Source organism: Protobothrops mucrosquamatus, unplaced genomic scaffold (assembly GCF_001527695.2).
Source record: "Protobothrops mucrosquamatus isolate PMUCROS unplaced genomic scaffold, P.Mucros_1.0 scaffold387, whole genome shotgun sequence".
NCBI lineage: Eukaryota > Metazoa > Chordata > Lepidosauria > Squamata > Viperidae > Protobothrops > Protobothrops mucrosquamatus.
Window position 1 is genome coordinate 224,702 of NW_015386719.1, and position 21,306 is coordinate 246,007.

The 21,306-nt window shown below is 38.6% G+C and overlaps 1 protein-coding gene across 1 annotated transcript; it reads left to right on the forward strand.

The window, feature by feature from the left end:
• The first annotated feature begins 6,209 nt into the window (after positions 1-6,209).
• LOC107287422 (transmembrane protein 151B-like) lies at positions 6,210-20,737 on the forward strand. Its single transcript, XM_015815935.1, has 2 exons — positions 6,210-6,305; positions 19,316-20,737. Exons 1-2 carry the CDS (start codon positions 6,210-6,212, stop codon positions 20,735-20,737), a joined length of 1,518 nt encoding a protein of 505 aa, XP_015671421.1.
• Positions 20,738-21,306: the final 569 nt, after the last annotated feature.

Here is a 21,306-nt window from a genome sequence, read left to right on the forward strand (position 1 = left end):
TAATTCAGAGAGGTCTTTGGCAAGGTTAGTGGCTTTTTTTGCAGCACGTTCTCTTTCACCTGTGCAGAGGTCTTGTGTGATCCCAGTCACCCACATTAGTTATAATAATAATAATAATAATAATAATAAAGTTGGAAGGGACCTTGGAGGTCATTGAGTCCAACCCCCTGCTCAGGCAGGAAACCCTACACCATTTCAGACAAATGGTTGGTTGTCCAGTCTCTTCTTAAAAACTTCCAGTGTTGGAGCATTCACCACTTCTGGAGGCAGGTTGTTCCATTGGTTAATTGTTCTAACTGTCAGGAAGTTTCTCCTTAGTTCTAAGTTGCTTCTCTCCTTGATCAGTTTCCACCCGTTGCTTCTTGTCCTGTCTTCAAGCGCCTTGGAGAATAGCTTGACTCCCTCTTCTTTGTGGCAGCCCCTGAGATATTGGAACACTGCTGTCATGTCCCCCCTCATCCTTCTCTTCGTTAAACTAGCAACATCCTCTGGATGTCAGAACTGCAGCCAAGTTTCTCTTGATTAAAAAATGTTTTCTTCTGTTCTTGGTGATCTACTATCACTATAAGCTTACTGATCACCTATATGTGTGTAGAACAGAGACTACAAGGAAGTAGTATCGGTTGCTAATGTGTAATAATGGCTGTCCAAGAGGCTATCTGCATTCACACAGTGCAGCCATCCGCCCCCTCAAGTCTCCAGATTTAAACCTAAAACATATTTTCCTACAGATTTCTTCAAACATCTCAAGGGAAGGGAAAAGAACAAATGACATTCAGGTATATGCATGTTTGGAGGCATCTTTCCATCAGTCTCTGACACAGCCTTGAAAAGTTGTGATATTAATCATTTCATTATTTTGTTTTGTATTATACATACCACTTTAGGCTAGGAACTGTAAGCAACATACAATTAGAGCAATGATATATGTGATACACCAATGCAAAATTTAAAAGATTACATCAAATTTAATAACACTAGATAAAACAATTTACTATTTAACTTTGAATTCATCAGTTCCTGAAGGTCCTCTGAAGCAACTAGGTCTTATTGAGTTTTCAGATGTCCACAATAGTGCCATATTTACTTCAAGGGGCCACCTCTTCCAACTGAGTGGAGCTTCTACAGAGACTGCCCACTTTTTAAAGTCCTTTCCTTGCACCTGTTAATAGGACGGGAACTTAATCTGAGATTCTCTGTTTGCATGGAGTGGGTAAGCAAAGCCTACAGTTCTTAATGTTTGGTATCATTACACTTGTACAGAGCAGCTCCAATATTGATGTGTTAATCAAATTAGGAACCTCTATAAATAGTCTAAAAGTTAAAAATTGGATTCTCTTCTTTCCTCCCTCTCTGGAAGCTCCATCATAAGACCACTACTAAGAAGACAGAATACATTTGGTTTCAGAATTATGGTAAGATGTGGAACATATTAGTATTTCACCTTTTTAGTATGCATGGTTGAAAACAGGCAAGATTAAACTAGTTTGAAGGCTTAACACTAAATCTTCACTCTTTGATCAATGAACGAAAATGAGAAATGTCAGAAAGTTCGTTGCAGTTATTTTAATTATTTCTCCCTTTCCAGTTAAATTGTCAGCTGTAGTTTTGAAGGAGCTGAGGAAGATAACAATTTGCACCAGCTATGTAATGCTCTGAAAGCATCGGTAGAATTAATCCCACATCCTCATTTGCTACTCATGTGAAAAATTGCCTAACTCTGATGTTCTGCTATTAAGAGATAAAATTAGCAGAGGGCATTTGAGTATGATATGCCTGTACATAAAGCATCTATCAAACATTTAGCATGGAATATATAATTAATGTGCATAAGAATAGGAAGAAAAACTTCTGGAGAAAAGAGTAAGTAAGCTGCAAGTACTACTGATAAGACATCCCACTGACGAAATCCCAGAATTATCTTCTTAACGTGAATACTGAATACTTTTTCTGGAACATGAATTTTTAGACTGCTTTCTACCCTTGGGGTGCTAAAACCAATCATAATTGCAAAATGTGAGCTATTTCTAAAACAACTCATCTGTTGTTTTCAGTTTTAAAAGGGGTATTGTGTTTTCTTTCCATATGTTAATTTCCTTTATAATGCTTTTGCAGAAAAATGCATTTAATATTGAGAACCAATTTATATCTCTGTCAAGAAGCTCGATTGGATGTATTTTGTACCATGACATTTCACTCAAAAGAAAACTGCTGCCTTGAGGCTTTGGTCTAAACCTAAAAGACATCTTATGATGCCCCAGTTTATCATTCACTAAACTGCTGTGATACCAAAAATCTTTGTATGCTTGAAGGTCATAAATGAAGAGGGATGGTGTGTGTGTATGTTCTCACAATACCTACCAGCCAATAACCCTCCTCCCCACAACATGGAAAGTCCTATTAAGCATCATATCTATTAAGCTACAGGACTATATGAACCGGTACATGAGCAATCTCAGAAGAGCATTGGGAACAACACTGGAGACAACATCAGTTGCTCATAGATAGAGCAGCCACCCAAGATTAAATATCAAGACAGACCAATCTGAGCACATCCTGGACTGACAACAGGAAAGCCAACAACTCAATGCCACACATATGGATCTGTGAATGCCTGGTGCTATATAAAGTCAACAGGACACTAAGGGCTTTCCTCAAGTACTCATCAGGACTGTGGAAGACAACACTGGATAGCTCAACTCAAGACACCACACATAACTGGCTATCAGATGCAGCAAATACCAAGATGATCCACTGTCCTGCTGCTGTTCCGCATAGGCTTGAACCCCATCAATAATCACAAAGACTAGATATGGATACACGTTCAAGAATGGAACTATCATCTGCCATCTTCTCTACATGGATGACATCAAGATGTATGCTAAGAATGAATGAGACATTGACTCACTGATCTACCTAACATGGATCTACATTGAGAACATTGAGATGTCATTTGGACTAGAGAAGTATGATCAGATGGTAATCAAGAGAAGGAAGGCAGTTAAGACTGATGGGGTGGAACTACCAGTGAGCCACATAGCAAATATATAGACCAGCTACAAGTACTTTGATAACCCACAGTAACATGAGAACCATGAGGAGGAGGCAAGGAAGACAGCAACATCCAAGTACCAACAAATGATAAAACAGATCTTAAAGAGCCAACTCAATGGGAAGAACAAAATCCACACTTACACTTCGCCAATCATCAGATAACCTGCTGCTATATAGTGAGCTGGCCAAAGAAGGACCTGGAAGGTGCCAATGTGAAGACCAAGAAGCTCCTCACAATGTATAGAGATTTCCATCCAAAGTCCAGCACCCAGAGATTGTACACTAGTTGGAAAGAGGGTGGGAGAGGCTTGTTGAGTGTCAAAGTCACTGTCCTGAATGAAATCCACAACATCCAGGAATACATCAGTATGATAACACCCAAAGATGAGCCGCTAAGAGAATCCCCAAGGCAGCAACAGACATGGGAGATATGGGAGGAAGATCAGGCAGAGGAAGTGCTATAGTGAGAGAAAACCCTGCATGGAATGTACCATCAAGAGATAGCTGAGGTGGCAGACATCAGGAAATTTTACCAGTGGCTGAAAGGGCTGGACTAAAAGACTAAAGACAGAACTGAGGCACTGGTCCTATGAGGCACAAGAATAGGTTCTACGCATCAGATCTATAGAAGCTTGGGTCTACCACACTAGATAGGACCTGAAGTGCAGACTATGCAGAGAAACCTCAGAGCCTGTCCAATTCATAGGGACAGGGTGTAAGATGCTGGCAGGAATAGCATACATTGAAGAGCACAAGCAAGTAGCTGGTATTGTGTGCATGAACATTTGCATAATATATGAGCTAGACCCTCCCAAGTCCAGAAAGTCATGGAGAATAACAGGCTAAGATTCTGTGGGACTCCCAGATTCAGATGGCCAGGCAAGTACTGGCCAATCAACCAGACATTGTGGTTGTAGATAAGGACCAGACGACCACAATGGTGACAGATGTAGCAATGCCAAGTGAGCAACATCCGAAAGAAGGAGTATGAAAAGCTGGAGAAGTACCAGGGCCTGAAGAAGAAATGAGAGAATATATGGAAAGTAAAGGCCAAAATGGTCCCAGATGTGGTAGGAGCACTCAGGGCTGTGACTCTTAAGCTGGACACTGTCTCCAACAAATCCCAGGAATGACATCAGAGCTCTCTAGCCAGAAGATGCAGTGCTAGGAACAGCTAAGATACTGCAAGAACCCTCAAACTCCCACTGTGCTAACATATAACCGGCCTGCATTTGGCTATTGCAGGAGGTGCATTGTATTTCAGCATGAACTGACTGAGATTCTGTCAGGATATTTCTTTGTTAATAGTGAGATGTATCTAGTTTTTCTAATGAACCTGCTTTATGTCTAAGTTTAGATTTAGTACTGATATGCTATCTCTGAAGGAGCCATTTGCAATTTGCATCCTCCATTAATTTGCAATTTGGACTCCATTAATGAGTATTTATTCAGTATGGTAACTCAACCAGCTCTGGGTCTATTTTAGAACTCCCTGGCTTACATTGTACTATCTTGTCAGCAAGAAAATCATAGATCATAGACAATCATAGACAAATGTTGCCCAAGCATCTCCATGAACTATCTGTCATCTCTGTTTTTTAAAAAACAAACAGTCAAAATGAACTGATATGGGTTATTCTTGCTTGACCCACAAGACTCTTTTTAGGCCTCCAACAAGAAATAGGAAAGGATATGTACAGATCACAAATCATACAGGGTTTCTTTATTTCCCCAATCCATTTTTCCTGAATCTCCTAGTTTTCTCACCACTGCTTGCTGCTCTCCAATTTTTTTGTACTTTCTGATGATCCCCATTCCAATTTTTCTTTCTTTTTTTGTAAATAGTTTCAGCTTTATACTTGATTTCTGCCAGTTTGCCATGAATTTTATCTTATAGGAATCCTTCTACTGTGTATTATATATATATAATACATCTTACATCTATACAGCAGATAAAAACAGAAGACAATTCCTTATGATTCTATTGGTAATGGAATCATATAAATTAGCAGAAAGAATAAATCTCAGATGTGGTTATGTTCTAGAAGGTCAAGAATAACTTTGTATAAGGGGCCAGTTAGTGGCCAGTTGCTAAATTATGTTTAGGATGTCGATGTTAGGCATTTAATGTATTTAACACCTCGTCCTGAGGTCGTAAGTCAGGTTAGACAGCCATTATTAGGCTTCCTGCTTTGAATAGGAGGTTGGATCAAAAGAGCTGTAAGATGCCTTCCATGGATCCCTCTTTCCGATTCTATTCCCCCCCCCCCCCATCAAACAACCAACAATGAGGAATAGGTCAAACCCTGGAATACCTGGTTCATGTGTCAGGATAGGACAGAAAAGTCTCTAGGGTTACTGGGACTCCTGTTACCCTGATAGACTTTTGTGACTACCTGGTTCCAGAGAAGATTGATCTCTTTCTGTGCCAGTCCTAAGCGTATCACTGGCTTATCACTTATCGGGAAGGAAGAACTTGTGTCACTCAAGAGATATGCAGAGGAAGCTAGAGAGGGCTTTTCCCAGGGAATGCCCTCAGGCAGAGATCTTGGTTTCCCTCCCGTCTTCCTGACTGGGCGCCGGGAATGCCGAGGGACAAAAATAGAGAGAAACCCGAAGTGGGCAGCCAACTAGTTCCACTGCAGAGTTGGGGGCTGCGGAGGATTCCTGGCCAGAGAGCGCGGGCGGGGGAGACAGGCGGCACCGTGCCCAGCAAGAGGGACCTTGAGTTGGCTCGGCCGCCTCTCCAGCGTCTCCCAGAGGCGTCTCCAGCGTCTCTCCTTCCAAAGTTGAAGAGCAGCCGCAGTCTATCCCGACTTGAAAGGCAGGCGGGGAACGCGGCAGCCGGAGCAGCCCCTTAGCCCTAAGGACGCACCTGATTCGGGCGCCGGGCGGACGGGAGTGCTGGCAAGCGAAGGCGCCCCGCTCGAAAACCTGGAGCGGATCTCCCGTTTGGTCTGCGCAGGGAAAGCGGGACCAATTGGAGGGGAAGCTGCAGCCGGAGGCAGAGTCCGGCGGATTCCCTCCGCTCTCTCCTCACCAGCCCCCCCCCACAAGCCTTAGAGGGCCCGGGTCGGCCGCTCTGGAGCGGAACGGAGGAACTTTCCCTTCCGTTGGACACGGGAGTTGGGCTGAGAGATCTGTAATGGCCAAGGATGTCTTCGGAGGGGGAGCCGGAGCCTTCCGCTGGAAATAGTCCAGAAGCAGCAGTGGCGGCGGCGGCGGCTGCAACTACAGATGCTAGAGAGGAGGTGAGAAGCGAAGGGCGTCTGGGGGTCTAAGGCGTTGTGTGTAGGCAACGCCAGGCGGACGGGGAAACCCAGCTGTCTGTACCTGAGGATGCGTGTCCAGCTGCACCCATCCTCCAAAGAGCGAGCATGAAGAATATATCCGCACCCAGGATAAAGGGACTTTGTGTACCCATGCAACTTGCATGTGGCACTAGGAAAAATTGACTCAGGAGGGGAAGGGGGAACCAAATCCACAAACATCACTGGGATTCTTTTCAATTAGGCCTTCATTAAACTCATACGAAAGTGTTGTTAAAAATACGCAGGTCAAGGAAAACAGTAATAAGGCATGATGGAGTCATTTTCATGTTCTTTTGGTCGAAAACATAGATTTGGAGATCTGTAGTAGCAATCTCTAATGTATGTGTGTGTGCGTGCATGCGTGTGCATTGGTGTGTGTACACTCATCTTTTTCTTATGATAAGATGGGTGTGCAAGAGAAGTTTTATGTTGTGTTGTGTTGTGTAGACTTCCTTCCAGCAGTACCTTGGGCCTACCTGGGGCAGTAACCAGCCAACCAAAATGTATTATTTTGCCAGTCAAAGGTTACCAAGTTTAAAGCCATTTCCAATAGCAGGGAAAGGAGATCTCCAATGTTCTGAAAACCTGTCTCTGGAGTAAGAATGAATATAGGATTCTCTTAGGTTCAAGGATCTATAAAAACTATAACTTGAGTTTCCCTGGGGGGTGGTGGTTCTGCTCCAGATTTCCTCCCGACTTTTTATGAATATATCCAGAGTGAGTTTTCTCTGATAAACAAGCGCTCTCTCGCTCACTGTTTTGCTGCTGTTTGAGTGACATTTTGTACCATTGGGCTTCCAAACTGAAATGTGCTGATCTGGTAGATGGAGCATAACCAATCTGTTTTCCACCTGGGTCCACAAAACATACTGCAGATGTATTTGCCTGTCATGGTGCAAACTGCTAACCATAACAACAAAATGCCAATAGAATCAACTTGTAAATGACTTTGTAATCATAAATTTGACGTTGTAAATTCAAAGGCCCGCATGGCATACAAGGCGAAGAATAAGATCTAAAAAAAGAATGCTGCTGAATCAAATCAAGGGGTTATCTAGCCTAACATAGGGATTCCTCAGTGGCCACCCAGAGAACCCTGCCAAATCCTTGTTGGATGTGAGCACAACACCATTATCTCACTACATTCATTTTTTATGTGTTAATGTATTCCATGCTTTTTTCTCCAGGAGCTTAAGCCAGCGTACTTAGTACTCCTGCCTCCAGTTTTATCCCCCGGAAACTCTGTAAAATACATTCAGCTGAGGCAGTGCCTGGCCAAGGTCATCCAGTGATTTCAGCCAATATGGACTTGAAGTGGGTCTTCCCAGTTCCAGTACAATTCTTTAAATACTGGCCCATACTACTTCCCTTATGCGCCCAATAATTAGTACTTAGAGACATATTTTTCTAATGCTATAGCAATAGCATTCGTAATAAATGCTATTCCTAAACGAAATCAACCCTGACTGGTTTTTGGGAGGACAGATGCCGAATCTGAAGCTCGAATACTTTGGCTATCTAATGAGAAGAGAGGAGTCACCGGAAAAGACCCTGATGCTGGGAACGATTGAAGGCAAAAGGACAAGGGGATGGCATAGGATGAGATGGTTACAGTGTCAATAATGCAGTGGACAAAAATTTGGGCAAATTCCAGGAGATAGTGGTGGGGAAGGGGGGGGCTGGCATGCTATGGTCAAATTGGGTTGCAAAAGTTAGACATAATTTAGCAACTGAACAACAATAAAAATAAACATTACTGTACTATAGTAGTATAGTAATAAACCATCATTTTAGTCTCTGTAGACAAATTAATCTAACTTTAAATTTAGTAGACACCAATCCTTTGTATTGGAATAGTGCAATGAGGTTTTCTTTCATTTGGTTTGAAATTCCCAACAGCAGCTTACTCGAAAAATCCTTCGTTCTAATATTGTGAGATCCCTATCACTCCTCCCATCCTTTTTAAAGGTTAAAAAGGCACTTTAAATTGTTATTTTGCCTTCCGTGAAAGTTGTTAAAGTGTTTAGATTGTTCTTATTGCTTTCTACACTTTTCCATCTCTACAGTAACTTTTTTAAGGTCTCGCGACCAGAATGTTAGACATTATCTCAACCGTAGTTGAACGCATTGTGGTTAAATTGCCATGATTTTGAAAATATTATTTTCCTAGTAATACTGTAATGATACCCAAGTAAAATCTGTCTTTTTCACAGTACCTTTAAAACAGGGCAGTGTTTGAATCAAGTTTTATACCATCACTCTGCTGGGTAATCACTTCCAATTCCAGAGAGGAGGGGAGACATAAATGGACTTCTCTCCTTTGATAATTGTTTATATTATTATATTTGCCATTTTAATCCTTATTCCCCTGATTTCTTGTAGTTCTTGAAAAAAAATCATTATTTTTGCTTTGATTGATTAATTGATTTGATTTGTGTGCCGCCCAGCTCATCTAGAGCGGGAGTGTCAAACTGCCGGCCTGCGGGCCGGATTCATCATACCAAAGTCACGCCCACCCCATTGCCAGCAATGCAAAAAGAGTCGCAATATGTCGCAACACGTCACATGACGTGACGAGTTTGACACCCGTGATCTAGAGGCTTTGGCCATTCTAAAAATGTAGTTGATCCCCTATCCTAATTATCCAGTTAATTTATAAACAAGTTTAAAAATATTGCTTTCAGTACCAATTCTTGTGGAATCTCTCTGTTGTTGTTGTGTGTGTGTGTATATGTGTGTCAACTCAAGGCAGCAAACATACCTAAGGTACTCTTTCACTGCACAAATATCTCTTTATTCCAATACTTTCTCTTCCTGCACTAGTTCCCAGTCCATAACTTGAGATTTCATCTAGTTCCCTCGTCTGCTAAGGGATAAATCTTTTAAAGTGCACATAAACACTTTCACTGGGTCATTGATGTCTGCCTGTCCAGTGGCAGTCTCACAGACCTCTAAAAGCAACATCTACCTTCACAAAAGTTGCCCTGTTTTCTCTTCAGCAAGGCTCTATCATTTTATAGAGAAGCTTCTGATTCTCTATTACCTCCTCTGATCTTTTTTTTAAAAAACAGTTTAAATTGATCATTTTTATATCCTTTGATAGAAAGTTAATGTTAGGACAATATTATATATTTTTCTCAAAAGGACAGCAATTCTCTACCTGACCTCTGTGGTAGAAATCTCACCTTAAGGAATTGAGTTAAAGGATTGGAGAGGTATAAACTGATTTTTGTTTTATTAGAAGACTGTGATCTCCACATTCCTAGGCAGCAAAGTGAAGTGCTCCAGCTTCTAGTCTTAGAAAGATTACAGAGTTAGTTTACTACTATAGATAAGAAATACAGATAGGACCAAAAGGAAGCTAGTCTCTTCTTCTTGTCTGCTGCAGCAGAAAATTGTTCTCTATATATCATGAACAGCACATCAAAGGCATAAACACTTCAATTATCAATTGTTTAGACTTTACTATGATATAAAATGGGGTTTTTTCCCCCCACACTCCCTAGTAGGGGGTGGCAAGTTAATGAAATTTACTATCTGTTTCCTTGAAATAATCACAATTACCAGGCAATTACTTACAAATCAGTGTTTACAGGGTTGGAAGGAGGTTATGTCATTGGGAATGTATCTTCCAAGAAAGATTTATTTCTGTATCAGTCGTTTTAGCTGATGACACAGGGTTGATGACACAGTAGGCCAGCTTCAAGGAGACAGTTGTTATCCTTGATCTGCTTCCATTGGTTACTTTACTTTTTGTCCCCACTCTTCTTTTAAGAACTTTTCAGATGGACAGCATCTGGAGTCGTAATGTATTTATTTTAAGTAGATCAATAAGTCTACTGAGGTCACTGCAAATTGCCTATGGTCTACAGGTTCCCTTCCTGAAAATGACATTTCAGCATGGGTTTATACTGTATCTTTTACAAAGAAGTCAGATGCAAAATATTCAGTTCCTGAGCAATCTCCTCACCCCTTTTAATATTGTTATGTCCTTGTTATCTGATTATCCAAATGCTTACAGTATTTCTGATGTATCTAATCATATTACTTTTTTTATAGTCTTGATGTTATTACAAATTTGTGCTTCAAATCTCCCTTTTTATCGTCTACTGTTTGTTCCTGTTTCTTTTGTACAAAACAACAATCCTTTTCCATTAATTTATTTTTCTATTAATTTATTTTTATTTATATGATTTATATGGCTGTCCACTTCACACAAGTGATTCTAACCAGCTTACAACATTAAAAAGAAACAACCCTCCCAAAACATTACTTAATAAGCATATTTATGTGTGGGGGAGGGCGCTTGTTTTATTTAAGCAGATTTGTTTTCGCAGATTCTGAAGTAATTCTTTTTCTTCTCCAACCCTTAATATTTTTATTGATCATGCTGCTGATCTCTTAGTAGCGATTTTCCCGATCTGCTGTAGCCAAAATTCTGATATTCCTTCCTAAACATCCTGACAAGACTTGGCACTTTTGACTTCTGTTAGCTTTCTTTTTACCAGATCCCTCATTTTAGAGAAATTGCTTCCTTTGAAGTCAAATGGCACTTTCTTGTGACAACATTCCATTTATATTTTGATAAGCATAATTCTGTGATACCTCATTCCAGTTAATTCAACAATGCTATGTCTTATACTATATGCAGGTTATTCTGACAATGTAGTTCCTTTACTATTGACTCATCCTGGATACCTCAGTGTATCATCAGCTATGCTCACTAAATGGGACCTTGGCTGTTTAAATTACCCTCAGTTATTCAAACTGGGTTATTACATGGCACACTCTGTATGCGTACCCACTGCGCTCACATCAAGCAATCTGCCTGCAGCCCCTTTCCATACTGAATGATTCCCAATTTTCTGGAATGATTGTTTAGGGGACTAAAAAATAAAATTCCGTAGAGAAAATCTCTGCCTATGACTCTTTGGAGTCTTTAATTAAAATTAGTCCTTTGTGATTGCAGCATTAAATGGCTATATCCAAAGAGCCTTTTAATGTACCTCCTATGTTTCAATTCAAATGCATGTTTAGTTAATGAAAGTAAATGAGCTTAGTTAATGGAAATAGATGAAAGCAAGGTGGTTTAAGGTTACAAGAAACCTTATTGTTGAAATCTATTCCATGAGACAAGCTGTCGTGCATGTGATGCTGCAAATATAAAAATGGAAGTTTCAAATTAACTTAACTTGCATCCTGTTGCCAAAATGGAGACCCAAGGTAATTATATTTCCTATAATGTAAAAAGCTCAGAAATATTGCTCATTGCTCTCAGATAAACACTGTCCTTATGTGTAATGCTGGTCTTAGTCACTGAAACGGTAAGGAGAACAAGGGGAAACAAGGCAAATTTAGGAGATATTATAAAGCAAAACATTAAAAAAAAGAGGAGAGAACTGCAGGGGAAACATAAGAGGACAATAATTTATAATGAGAGCTAATTTGGCATAAGTGGTTAAGGCAGCAGGCTAGAAATCATGAGATGATGAATTCTAATTCTGACTTAGGCATGAAGCCAGTTGGGTGACCTTGAGCCAGTCATTTTTTCTGAGCCCTAGGAAGGAAACAATGGCATACCACTTTCTCAAACCTGGTAAAAAAAAAACTGCAGGGACTTGTCCAGGCAATCATCAGGACTCAAGACTGACGTGAAGGCAACCCAAAAAGGAGCCTGTATTAGGCTGTAGTAAGTTAATATACAGAAAGTTATTATAAACTCTACGGATTCGTGGAACTTTTTAAAAAGAAAATGATGTTAAACTAGTTATCAGAAAAAGTATAATTAGTTACAACATTATTGCAAAATAGTATACCTCTTTAATAATAATGATAATACCATGAAAAAATATATAATTGGAACAACTTTTAAGAATTTGACCGAATTATTTGAAAACCTTCTATTTTGTTTCTTTGCTGGAAAGCATGCAAATGTTGACTACTACCGTATTTAAATATGTTTCTACAAATCACCAACATATTACTTCTCCTTCAGTTTTATATGTTTTAGCTAGTCTCCATACCAACTCTACAATATTTAAATTTTGATCGTTTCTTAACATAGGATAAAAATAACATTTTAATACCTAGCAACCCAGAATTCTGTTAACAATCCTGTTGGTTTCAGCATAAAATGTGACAGCCCAATGAGAGTAACCAATACTTAAAGATTTATTAACTTCATTTTAAGGTCATAAGCAATGGATTTAAAATTCTTTAAAGTGATCATCTACTGGTTTATCAGGATAGGACATTCAAGATCATAATTCCAGAGATCATGTAAGTAACTAATATCAATTTCAATTCATTACATCATCTTCAATTTCTTTAAACAAGTAAAGTTACTAATTTTGAAGCAAGGGTTAATTCTTCCCAAAGCGTCCACCACTGTGGAATTTCAGAAGCAGTGACAACATGTGGATCAAATAATTCAAACAGCAAATGCTTAAGTTGAATAAACTCCCAAGAAGCACCATAAGATAAGTCTGCATTGTTTTTAAAAAAAGACTTTCTCAGAATTGAGTTGATCCAACATAATAATGTTGAGAAAGGTCTAGTTTACTGAAGAAAAAAAGGAAAAAGTATAGACACTGTTTTTAAATTGGGAACTTAATTTTCATAACTGTGCCACCCTGATTGTCTATTTCTGGACAAGGACTGATTTCATTTTTTTTATCCTGATTGCTGTATTTGTAAATTGTTCCTCCTAATTTCTGCTTTCTTTTTGTTTGTTATCTGTCTGCACTGAAGTGTTTGCTTTTTGATGACCTGTTAGATTATGCAAAATCTTCTACTGCAGGCTGAAAATTAATGGTCTTTGATCATTGCTCCAGCAAGCTGTGTATTAATAATCCCCAGCATGAATGTAGCTGATTTTCAATAAGCATCCTATATATCTTTTAAAAAAATGTAAGGTGGACTTTTGTACATAGTTCCAATTATAGAAGGAGGTAGTGGTTAAACTCACATATTGTGTACAGCCAAAATATGGTTTATTGGGTTTTGATATAGCATGTTATAAAATACGCTATATGGCCTATTTATAGGCCATTGTGACTTATAAATTATTTATTTATAATAAACAATAGCTGAGATTTATTCAGTGCAACGTGCTTAAATAAATCATGGCTTAATGAAATGAATCAAGGCAAAGTTTTGTCTAAGGCCATATCATTTTGCCCAAAACCTTAATCACATTTATGTACTAATATGCTTAAAATAATTTTGTTGGTCTTAATTCTAAAATAACTCATTTAAACTAGTGTAGGTTTTATATAAAACTAGTGTAGCAGGAACAGAATAAGATTTAAACCCCATTTATTTCATTGGGTTTAAGGTTATCTAATTCTAATCTACTTTCTAGCAAACCAGTCTGACTGATTGCAGTCCCGTGGGAAAGCCAGCCCAAATTTTGGGAGATTTCCTGGACTCATTGGGTCTTACTGAAACAAGCTATAGCTGCTACATCAGATGTGGCCATTTTTGGAACAGGATATACTGGGAACTGTCACTCATGTCCTCATCATCTCACAACTGGATTATAGTTTTGTAATGTGCTTTATTCAGGCTGCATTGCCTTTGAAAGTTACTTAAAAACTGAATGGTCCAAATGCAGAGGGACCGATCACAGTTCAGCCACTTTATGCCATTTAATAAGAGCTGCCTAAATTTCAGATACAATTCAAAGTCCTCATTATTATTTATAGATCTCTTAATGTCTTGGAGCAGGCCACGTCCACCCCGTCCCCGCAAGGGCAAAACAAATCCCGATACGTCACGATACGGCCCACGATGCGATTGGGTTTGACACCCCTCTCTTGGGGCATCAATTTTTATGGACCATTTTCTTAAAGGAGACTCTTTCCACCGTATACATTCAAGTCAGAAAGATATGCTTATGTTCCTTCTGTCCAAAGTTTTGGGTGACATCAGCAGAAAAATTTTCTTCATGCCTGCTCAATCCTTCAGTGTTCCCTTCTTCCCCAAATCAGAATAGCCCCTCCCTCAATTGACAACAATTATGGCAAGAAAGGTCGTAAAATGGGACAAAATTCACTTAACAACTGTTTCGCTTAGCAACAGAAATGTTTGGCTCAATTGTGGTCTTACGTCAAGGACTACCTGTGTCGCTTTTTACTTATGCATAAATAAAGATATATTAATCTACCTTACCAGCTCAGATCCTATTCTGGCGAAGGGCATTCCAGGCTAAGGACTTTGTCATTGTTTACAGCTAACAATTTGGAGGGGGCACTATCTATTTCACTTTGGCTCCATGATGATATCAAAGGCTTTCCAAGTACGAAAAATGTGGGCATGTATGAAATTTATCTTTTTTCCAAGCATGACATGGTGAAGAGTGGAAGCGGTAATTTGATGTAAGATAAATAGTAAATAATGATCAGAAGCATAGGACACAATGCAAAAGGACCGAGCAAAGAGGAAATTGATCCAAATAAGCAGAATATATATAAAAAAACAAGAACATTGGCAGGCTAAACCACACAGGACATATATAGATATAGATATTCATTTCTTGTAGCTCATATATAAATGTTGAGGAAAATCAGTGATATGTACCTGAATCTGAACAGGACTTAAGTTCAACTGATCGTAGTTCAGTTCTTAGATGGACTCTTAATAGTACTTTTTACTTAATAGTACTTTTAATTTTTGTCCAATATTGAACAAAACATACAACATTAACAATATCTGATTGGAAACCCAAACCTGGAAGATATGCAGCAATGGCAAAATTGACAGCATACATCCAGAAGAAAAGTTATACTAAATATAAGGCAGAATGAAAAAAACAAAACAAAAAACCACAATCAGTGACAACATGGTTTCTAAGACAGTCTAAGTGTTTGTGAATACCGCAAATTAGCTGGAATATAAAGAAAGAGGACATTATTATTTTTTCAAGGTTGCTTTTTATTTTTTATTTTTTGTTTTTTTTCTTTAATATTCATAAACAAAAATAAATAGTATTATAATTTATTATGAAAACCAGTTTTGTGCATTGGTTAAGGCATCAGACTAGAAATTAGGAGACTGGGAATTTTATCCCCCTTTAGGCATTATATTTTTTAAAACAGTTAGAAAATACAGCACGGTAGATCCAAATCATTACTTGCAAGAGGCAAAGAATATGATAGTTGCTTTTCACTTAAAAACATCAACTGAAATGACCATTAAATTTTAGTTCAGTCCTTATGCTGGGACAACATTTAGTGCCTCATAGAAAAATAGCTCAGTAGTTCAGAGACTGCACAGCAAGCTTAAAAGTACCTTTAACTGTGTTTTTTTAATCTTATTGCTGTCTCTCAGGATCAATTTTACCAAATTATAGGGTCTATCTTGGTAGCAGCTTTTAGAAGTACAGTCTCTTCATTTTATTCTAAAACTCTTTGAGATGACACCATTCAACATCTATTTCAGTTATATTCGTTAAGATTTTCTTGAATTTTCAGGCTAACCTTAGTTGGTTTGTTGATTGGATGGCTAATTAGTAGCTATTAAAAACTCAGCCAGGAGTTGGTAGCAAAAATAATAATGTAGAAGCATTAATAAGGCATACTTATTCATAATACAATACATTCCAACTCAAGTATCATGTACAGGCCTTTTTGTTTTTGATCCTTATACCACCACTTTGGTGGAAATTTTGAAATGCTATGACTGATTGGTAATCAATTGTGCAATTGACCCATACTTACATATTTACAAAATGCAAACTAATGCACATCTAAGATTACATAGCGTGGAAAGAATAGCTGCTTAATTGAACATGAATTGCCCTTTAAACACACTAAATCAGAGTTATCAGATTTTCTCTGCTGTTGTCAACTTGGCAAGATGTGTATCAAAAATTCCAGTTCTAAATCTAAACAAAGTAGCACAAGATGCTTTACACCATATGAAGAACTCAATCCATGAGTAATTTATTATCTTAATTAACTTCTAAAGAATTAAGCTTGGAAAATTGTTTATAAGACTTGCAAGTGATGAATTCATTTATATAGTTCATAACAAGCTTTATATAAATTTCTGTCCTGTTGCAGATTGTGTTGTTAGATTGGGTAATTGTAATATACTGTGTTCTGCTAACAAAAACTGATATGATAGAAACTGCTGTGATGACTAGGACCACAATGGAAAAATATTTTAGTCTTTGAAAACCCAAAACATTTTTAAACATTAATAGTAGCTTCAATATCAGAAGCTGATTCAAGAAATGGAAAATTATGCAACTGTATTTCAAACTTGCAGCTGGGTTGAATCAGTGGTATTCATAATAGCCTTTTAGGAACATGAGACATTTCATGGTCAGATAGATGAAAAACTCTTATTTAAAAAAAAAATGTGACTAGCTCCTGGTCCAGATTCTGAACGATTTGGAGAAAAAAACTGTAGAGGACTATGGAGATAACTTTTAAGAAGGTATGCAACATTTACAAAAACATCAGCATTGGCTGGAGAGCCAGAAGAGGGTGAGGAAGAAATTTATTTGGTATAAGAGGAAGACAGAGAGAAACAGACTTTCAAAATTATCTTATTGTATCCTATAATAGTATATAAAGTTCTTGTAGGATCTGTTCCTGACTTAACTTCCTTGAAGAACTGAAGAAAACTTAGCCAGCTGTCAAGCTGGTCAAGTTTTCTATAAACAGAGAAATTCGACAACTATTGTAGATGACCTAATACTGAGAATCAGTTAGGACAGTGATGTCCCAATCGATAATCAATTAATCTAATCTATATTAATAATGTGAGAATCTTATCTAGAAATAATTTGGCAAATGTGATAGAAACTTACTACCTTCCAATTTCACCTGATTCTGAATAGTTACAATGATTACAACTAGCTGAGTGCAAAGAGAGCAGAAGGACCATTTGGTCAGGAACCCTCAACTCAAAAGGGTCCTCCAATTTAGACACTTGGCCATCAATTTTGTTTGTTTAAAAACTGCTCCAATTGTGGTCATTTCGGGATGTGCGCCCAGTCTTATTTTCATATAGTTATTTTATTTATTTATTTACTTATTTATTTCATTTATTTGCTACCCATCTTGGAGTTCAAGGCAACTCTATTTTTTTTTATATACATTATGACTAGGACTTCACAAGAAAGATATAGGCTACCTTCTCTGGATTTTGAAAGAAGCTGAACAGAATTTAAGAACTTGGAGACATTTCTAAAGGATTTCATCAAGTATTAGATTCTTTAAAGCAGAAGTGGGCCGAAGAGAAATGACAGTCTCTTAATCTATCCCTGAGAGATCTGCAGTGGATTAACAAGCAACAACAAGCTGCAACAGTGACAAGAATGCTACTTTTCTACCTAAATTAGGCTGTGGAAATGAAGAAGGCTTGTGATACTCCTAACAGGTTTATAACAGTTGAAGTCAGTACTTTGGTTACATACGCATGTCCCAAATTATGGGATATACCTAACTGCCTTTGTACCATTTGCATAAATTTAATTATTGAATAAAACCATTTTTTTCTATTCACAAAATAGACAACTATAGTCAGACGAAAGCAGGATGGATTTGAGCAAATTATTGTTGTGAAATAGCTCGCTTGCCAGTTTTTGCCAGGCTGCAGGGTTTGACTTTGTTAATCACGTTCTGAAAATTTCATTTTGTTAATCTCTTATGAGATTGTTCTCTCTCCCAAGAATGGGAGGAAGGGATAAAACCATTAGACACACACCTTTCTCTATACAGTCAGGAGGTTGCATTACTGAAATGATTTTACTTTTTCATTTTACCTTAAAAATATCACATAGAGTGTGAGAAATCTTTCTGTCTCACACTCCCAGATTAGGGGCAAGACATTAGGTGAGGTGCCCCAAAGATGATGTATAGTGGCAGTAAGAATGCCTATCTGCCCCTCCCCCATACAGGGGAGGGGCCCTGGAGTGAAGACCCAGAAGGTTTCTGGGTGAAGGCAGGTGTCAACGCTGCAAATACTGTATATTCCTGCTTTGACAATATGCAGAACTATCTGGTATTTTTATAGTTAAACCAGGCAACAGGGAAAAAGGGAGGAGAATAAGGATAGCCCGGGAAAAAGAAACCGGAAGTAAATCACATCTTCCAAGTTGATTGGAAGATGTGAACCATGACCCCAAAATAAGGTTGGGGGAAATGCTTAGAATGTATATGCGTAACGGAAGAGAAGCCAGACCTAAGCATTTCCACCATGCTGTACTGACGTCTCTGTAACCTTAATAAATGCTTTTAGGAAAAAATATGCCTGAAAGTCCTTTTAAGTGTTTCGTTAATCAGACACATGACAGCAGGAGATGTGAAATCTCCAGCTTTCTACATGTTGGATTAGCTGTTTTCTACATCCTATAATGCCCCCCCCCTAAATCTAAGCAAGGTAAAAGTAACTAAGTTTACATAGGCTTTAAATGTAAGCCAGAATTTCTCAGGGAAGAGATACCAATTGTGTCAAGAATAAACTATTTTCCAACTTCAAGGCCAAGAGGTACACTAAATTTACTGAAAGTTTTTACTTAGGTTGATGTACCTACACTGAAAACTGTATAAAAGTATAGTTATCTGAGACTTGTATACCAAGAACTTTTCAAGTAACTAGATAAATTACATATATTTTCTTAAAAATAATTACATAATACATTTCTAGAAACAATACTAAGTCTTAGTTTTAGTAAAAAGTGCTTACAATAGTTCTTGCACTTTGCTGAATTATTTCAAAGCAATTATTTGTTTATTTATTGGAGGAGGCATCCTGGGACATATTGCAATGTTGGGGTATCTTCTACCTGAAAATCTTGATGAGATGTGCCTTATATCATTGAAATAGTGAAATTTTAAAATGTGTAAGATTATTTACTGCATTATTTCACCAAAAATGCTCTTTCTCTCTTTTCATTTCTGTTCTTTCTTTTTTCTTCTCTGTTATCTGATTTTCAGCAAAGACCAATCAAGCAATCTTTGAGCTCTTCACTGTGCAGAGAATCTCACTGGAAGTGTCTCCTTCTCTCAATTCTGATATATAGTTGCCTGGGGGCTGTAGCTTGGTGCCAACTCACACAAGTCACTAAGCTCAGTTTTGATAGTTCTTTCAAAGGCAAGTCTATGATTTACCATGACAGTCCTTGTTCGGATGGCTATGTGTATATTCCATTAGCGTTCCTTGTTATTCTTTATGTGGTTTACTTGGTGGAATGTTGGCACTGCCGTACCAAAAGTGAACTTCAATACAAAGCTGATGTGGAAAGTGTCTATGACCGAATTGCCAGAATGAAACAGGCCACACCATGTATATGGTGGAAAGCCATAAGCTACCACTTTGTCCGACGGACAAGGCAAGTGACTCGGTACCGCAATGGTGACGCTTATACAACAACTCAGGTTTACCATGAGAGAGTCAACACCCATGTGGCTGAGGCAGAGTTTGACTACTCCCACTGTGGATTCAAAGACATATCTAAAGAACTCATGGGCCTGGAATGGTATTCCACCACAAGGCTAAAGTTCACGAAATGTTTCAGCTTTGCCAACAGGGAATCTGAGAATTCTTACTTAGCACAGAGAGCTCATTTCTTCACAGAAATAGAAGGGCTGGATGATTACATGGAGATCAGAGAAGGCATGAAACTCAAAAATATAGACTTCAAAGAAGTCATGATGGCTTATGGAGACCCAGGGCATCTTCCTTGGTATACATCCCACTATGCTTTCTGGGTGGCTGCTTTGATGATGATTTCATGGCCACTGAGAGTCTTCATAGAATATCAGACTGCACACGTACACTACCATGTGGAGAAACTTGTTGGGATGGAGTACAGCGTGCCCCCTGTGGCAGAGGAGCCCCTCTATAGATACCGAATCCCCAGGGTAAGCAGTCAGGACAGTACTGAGCTTGAGTGGAACATCTGCACCAATCGCCAGCTGATTCCCAGCTATTCCGAGGCCATGCTCATGGACCTGACCCATTCTTCCATATGCAACAGTTACTCCATTTGCAGGTACAACGAAATCACTCGTGGCTGTGATACTTGCCATCATGCCTCCAGTACCTCCTCTATCTTTTCTCGCCACGATGGAAGTGCAAACTCACAGCTCTCGCTGAACACTAGCCGCTTCTCCTTATGCCAGCTTCATGGCTCTCACAGGACAGGACTCTGGAGAAGTCACAGCAGCAGCATCACTGACCGCGGTTGCCAGGATGACCAGTGCTGCTCCCACTCTAGCCAACTGGTTATCAATGAAAACCCACCCACTTACCATGAAGCTCGTTTTTTCCCAGTACTAATTGTGCATAGGTCAGAGGGTCAGGAAAGGAGGAACTTCTGTCTTCGCCGTGCTTCCTGCCTGGAGACCTCACTCTGACTTTCTGCTAGGAGAGTTTTAAGGGCAACTACTTGTTTGCCAGTAACAGCAATACATACAGCATAAACTCATTAATGTCTCAATTGTCCATTTCTCCAAAAAAAGAGACTTATTCATCTAGAAATCTAAGAAACAGTCAACTCTGAATCAAAGAGTCAATAAAGCCTGCAGGTTAATTAGGAGGTTATCATGATATGATTGCTTCTTCAGGGATTTTTACAGTTTATAGGGTTATCTCCAGTTAATCTAAAGCTCATGGCTAGGATAAGAGAAATTTCTAAGACCATCCTGTGAACTTTATTGAATTTACTGAAAAGCTCCATAAACCTCAACTCCTACGCCATACTTAATCTAGTTCCTATATATGCTACATGGCGGTAAGATCAGATTCCTGATTTTATTATCTAATTTTTAAATAAAAATATTGTGTGTGATTCAGAAGACACAATAAAAATGATTATCCCTGAAATCATCCCATACCTTTTCTATGCTATTTGCTTCATTTCACTTTTCTTCTAAGACCTCTCTCTCTCTCTCTCTCTCTCTCTCTCTCTCTCTCTCTCTCTCTC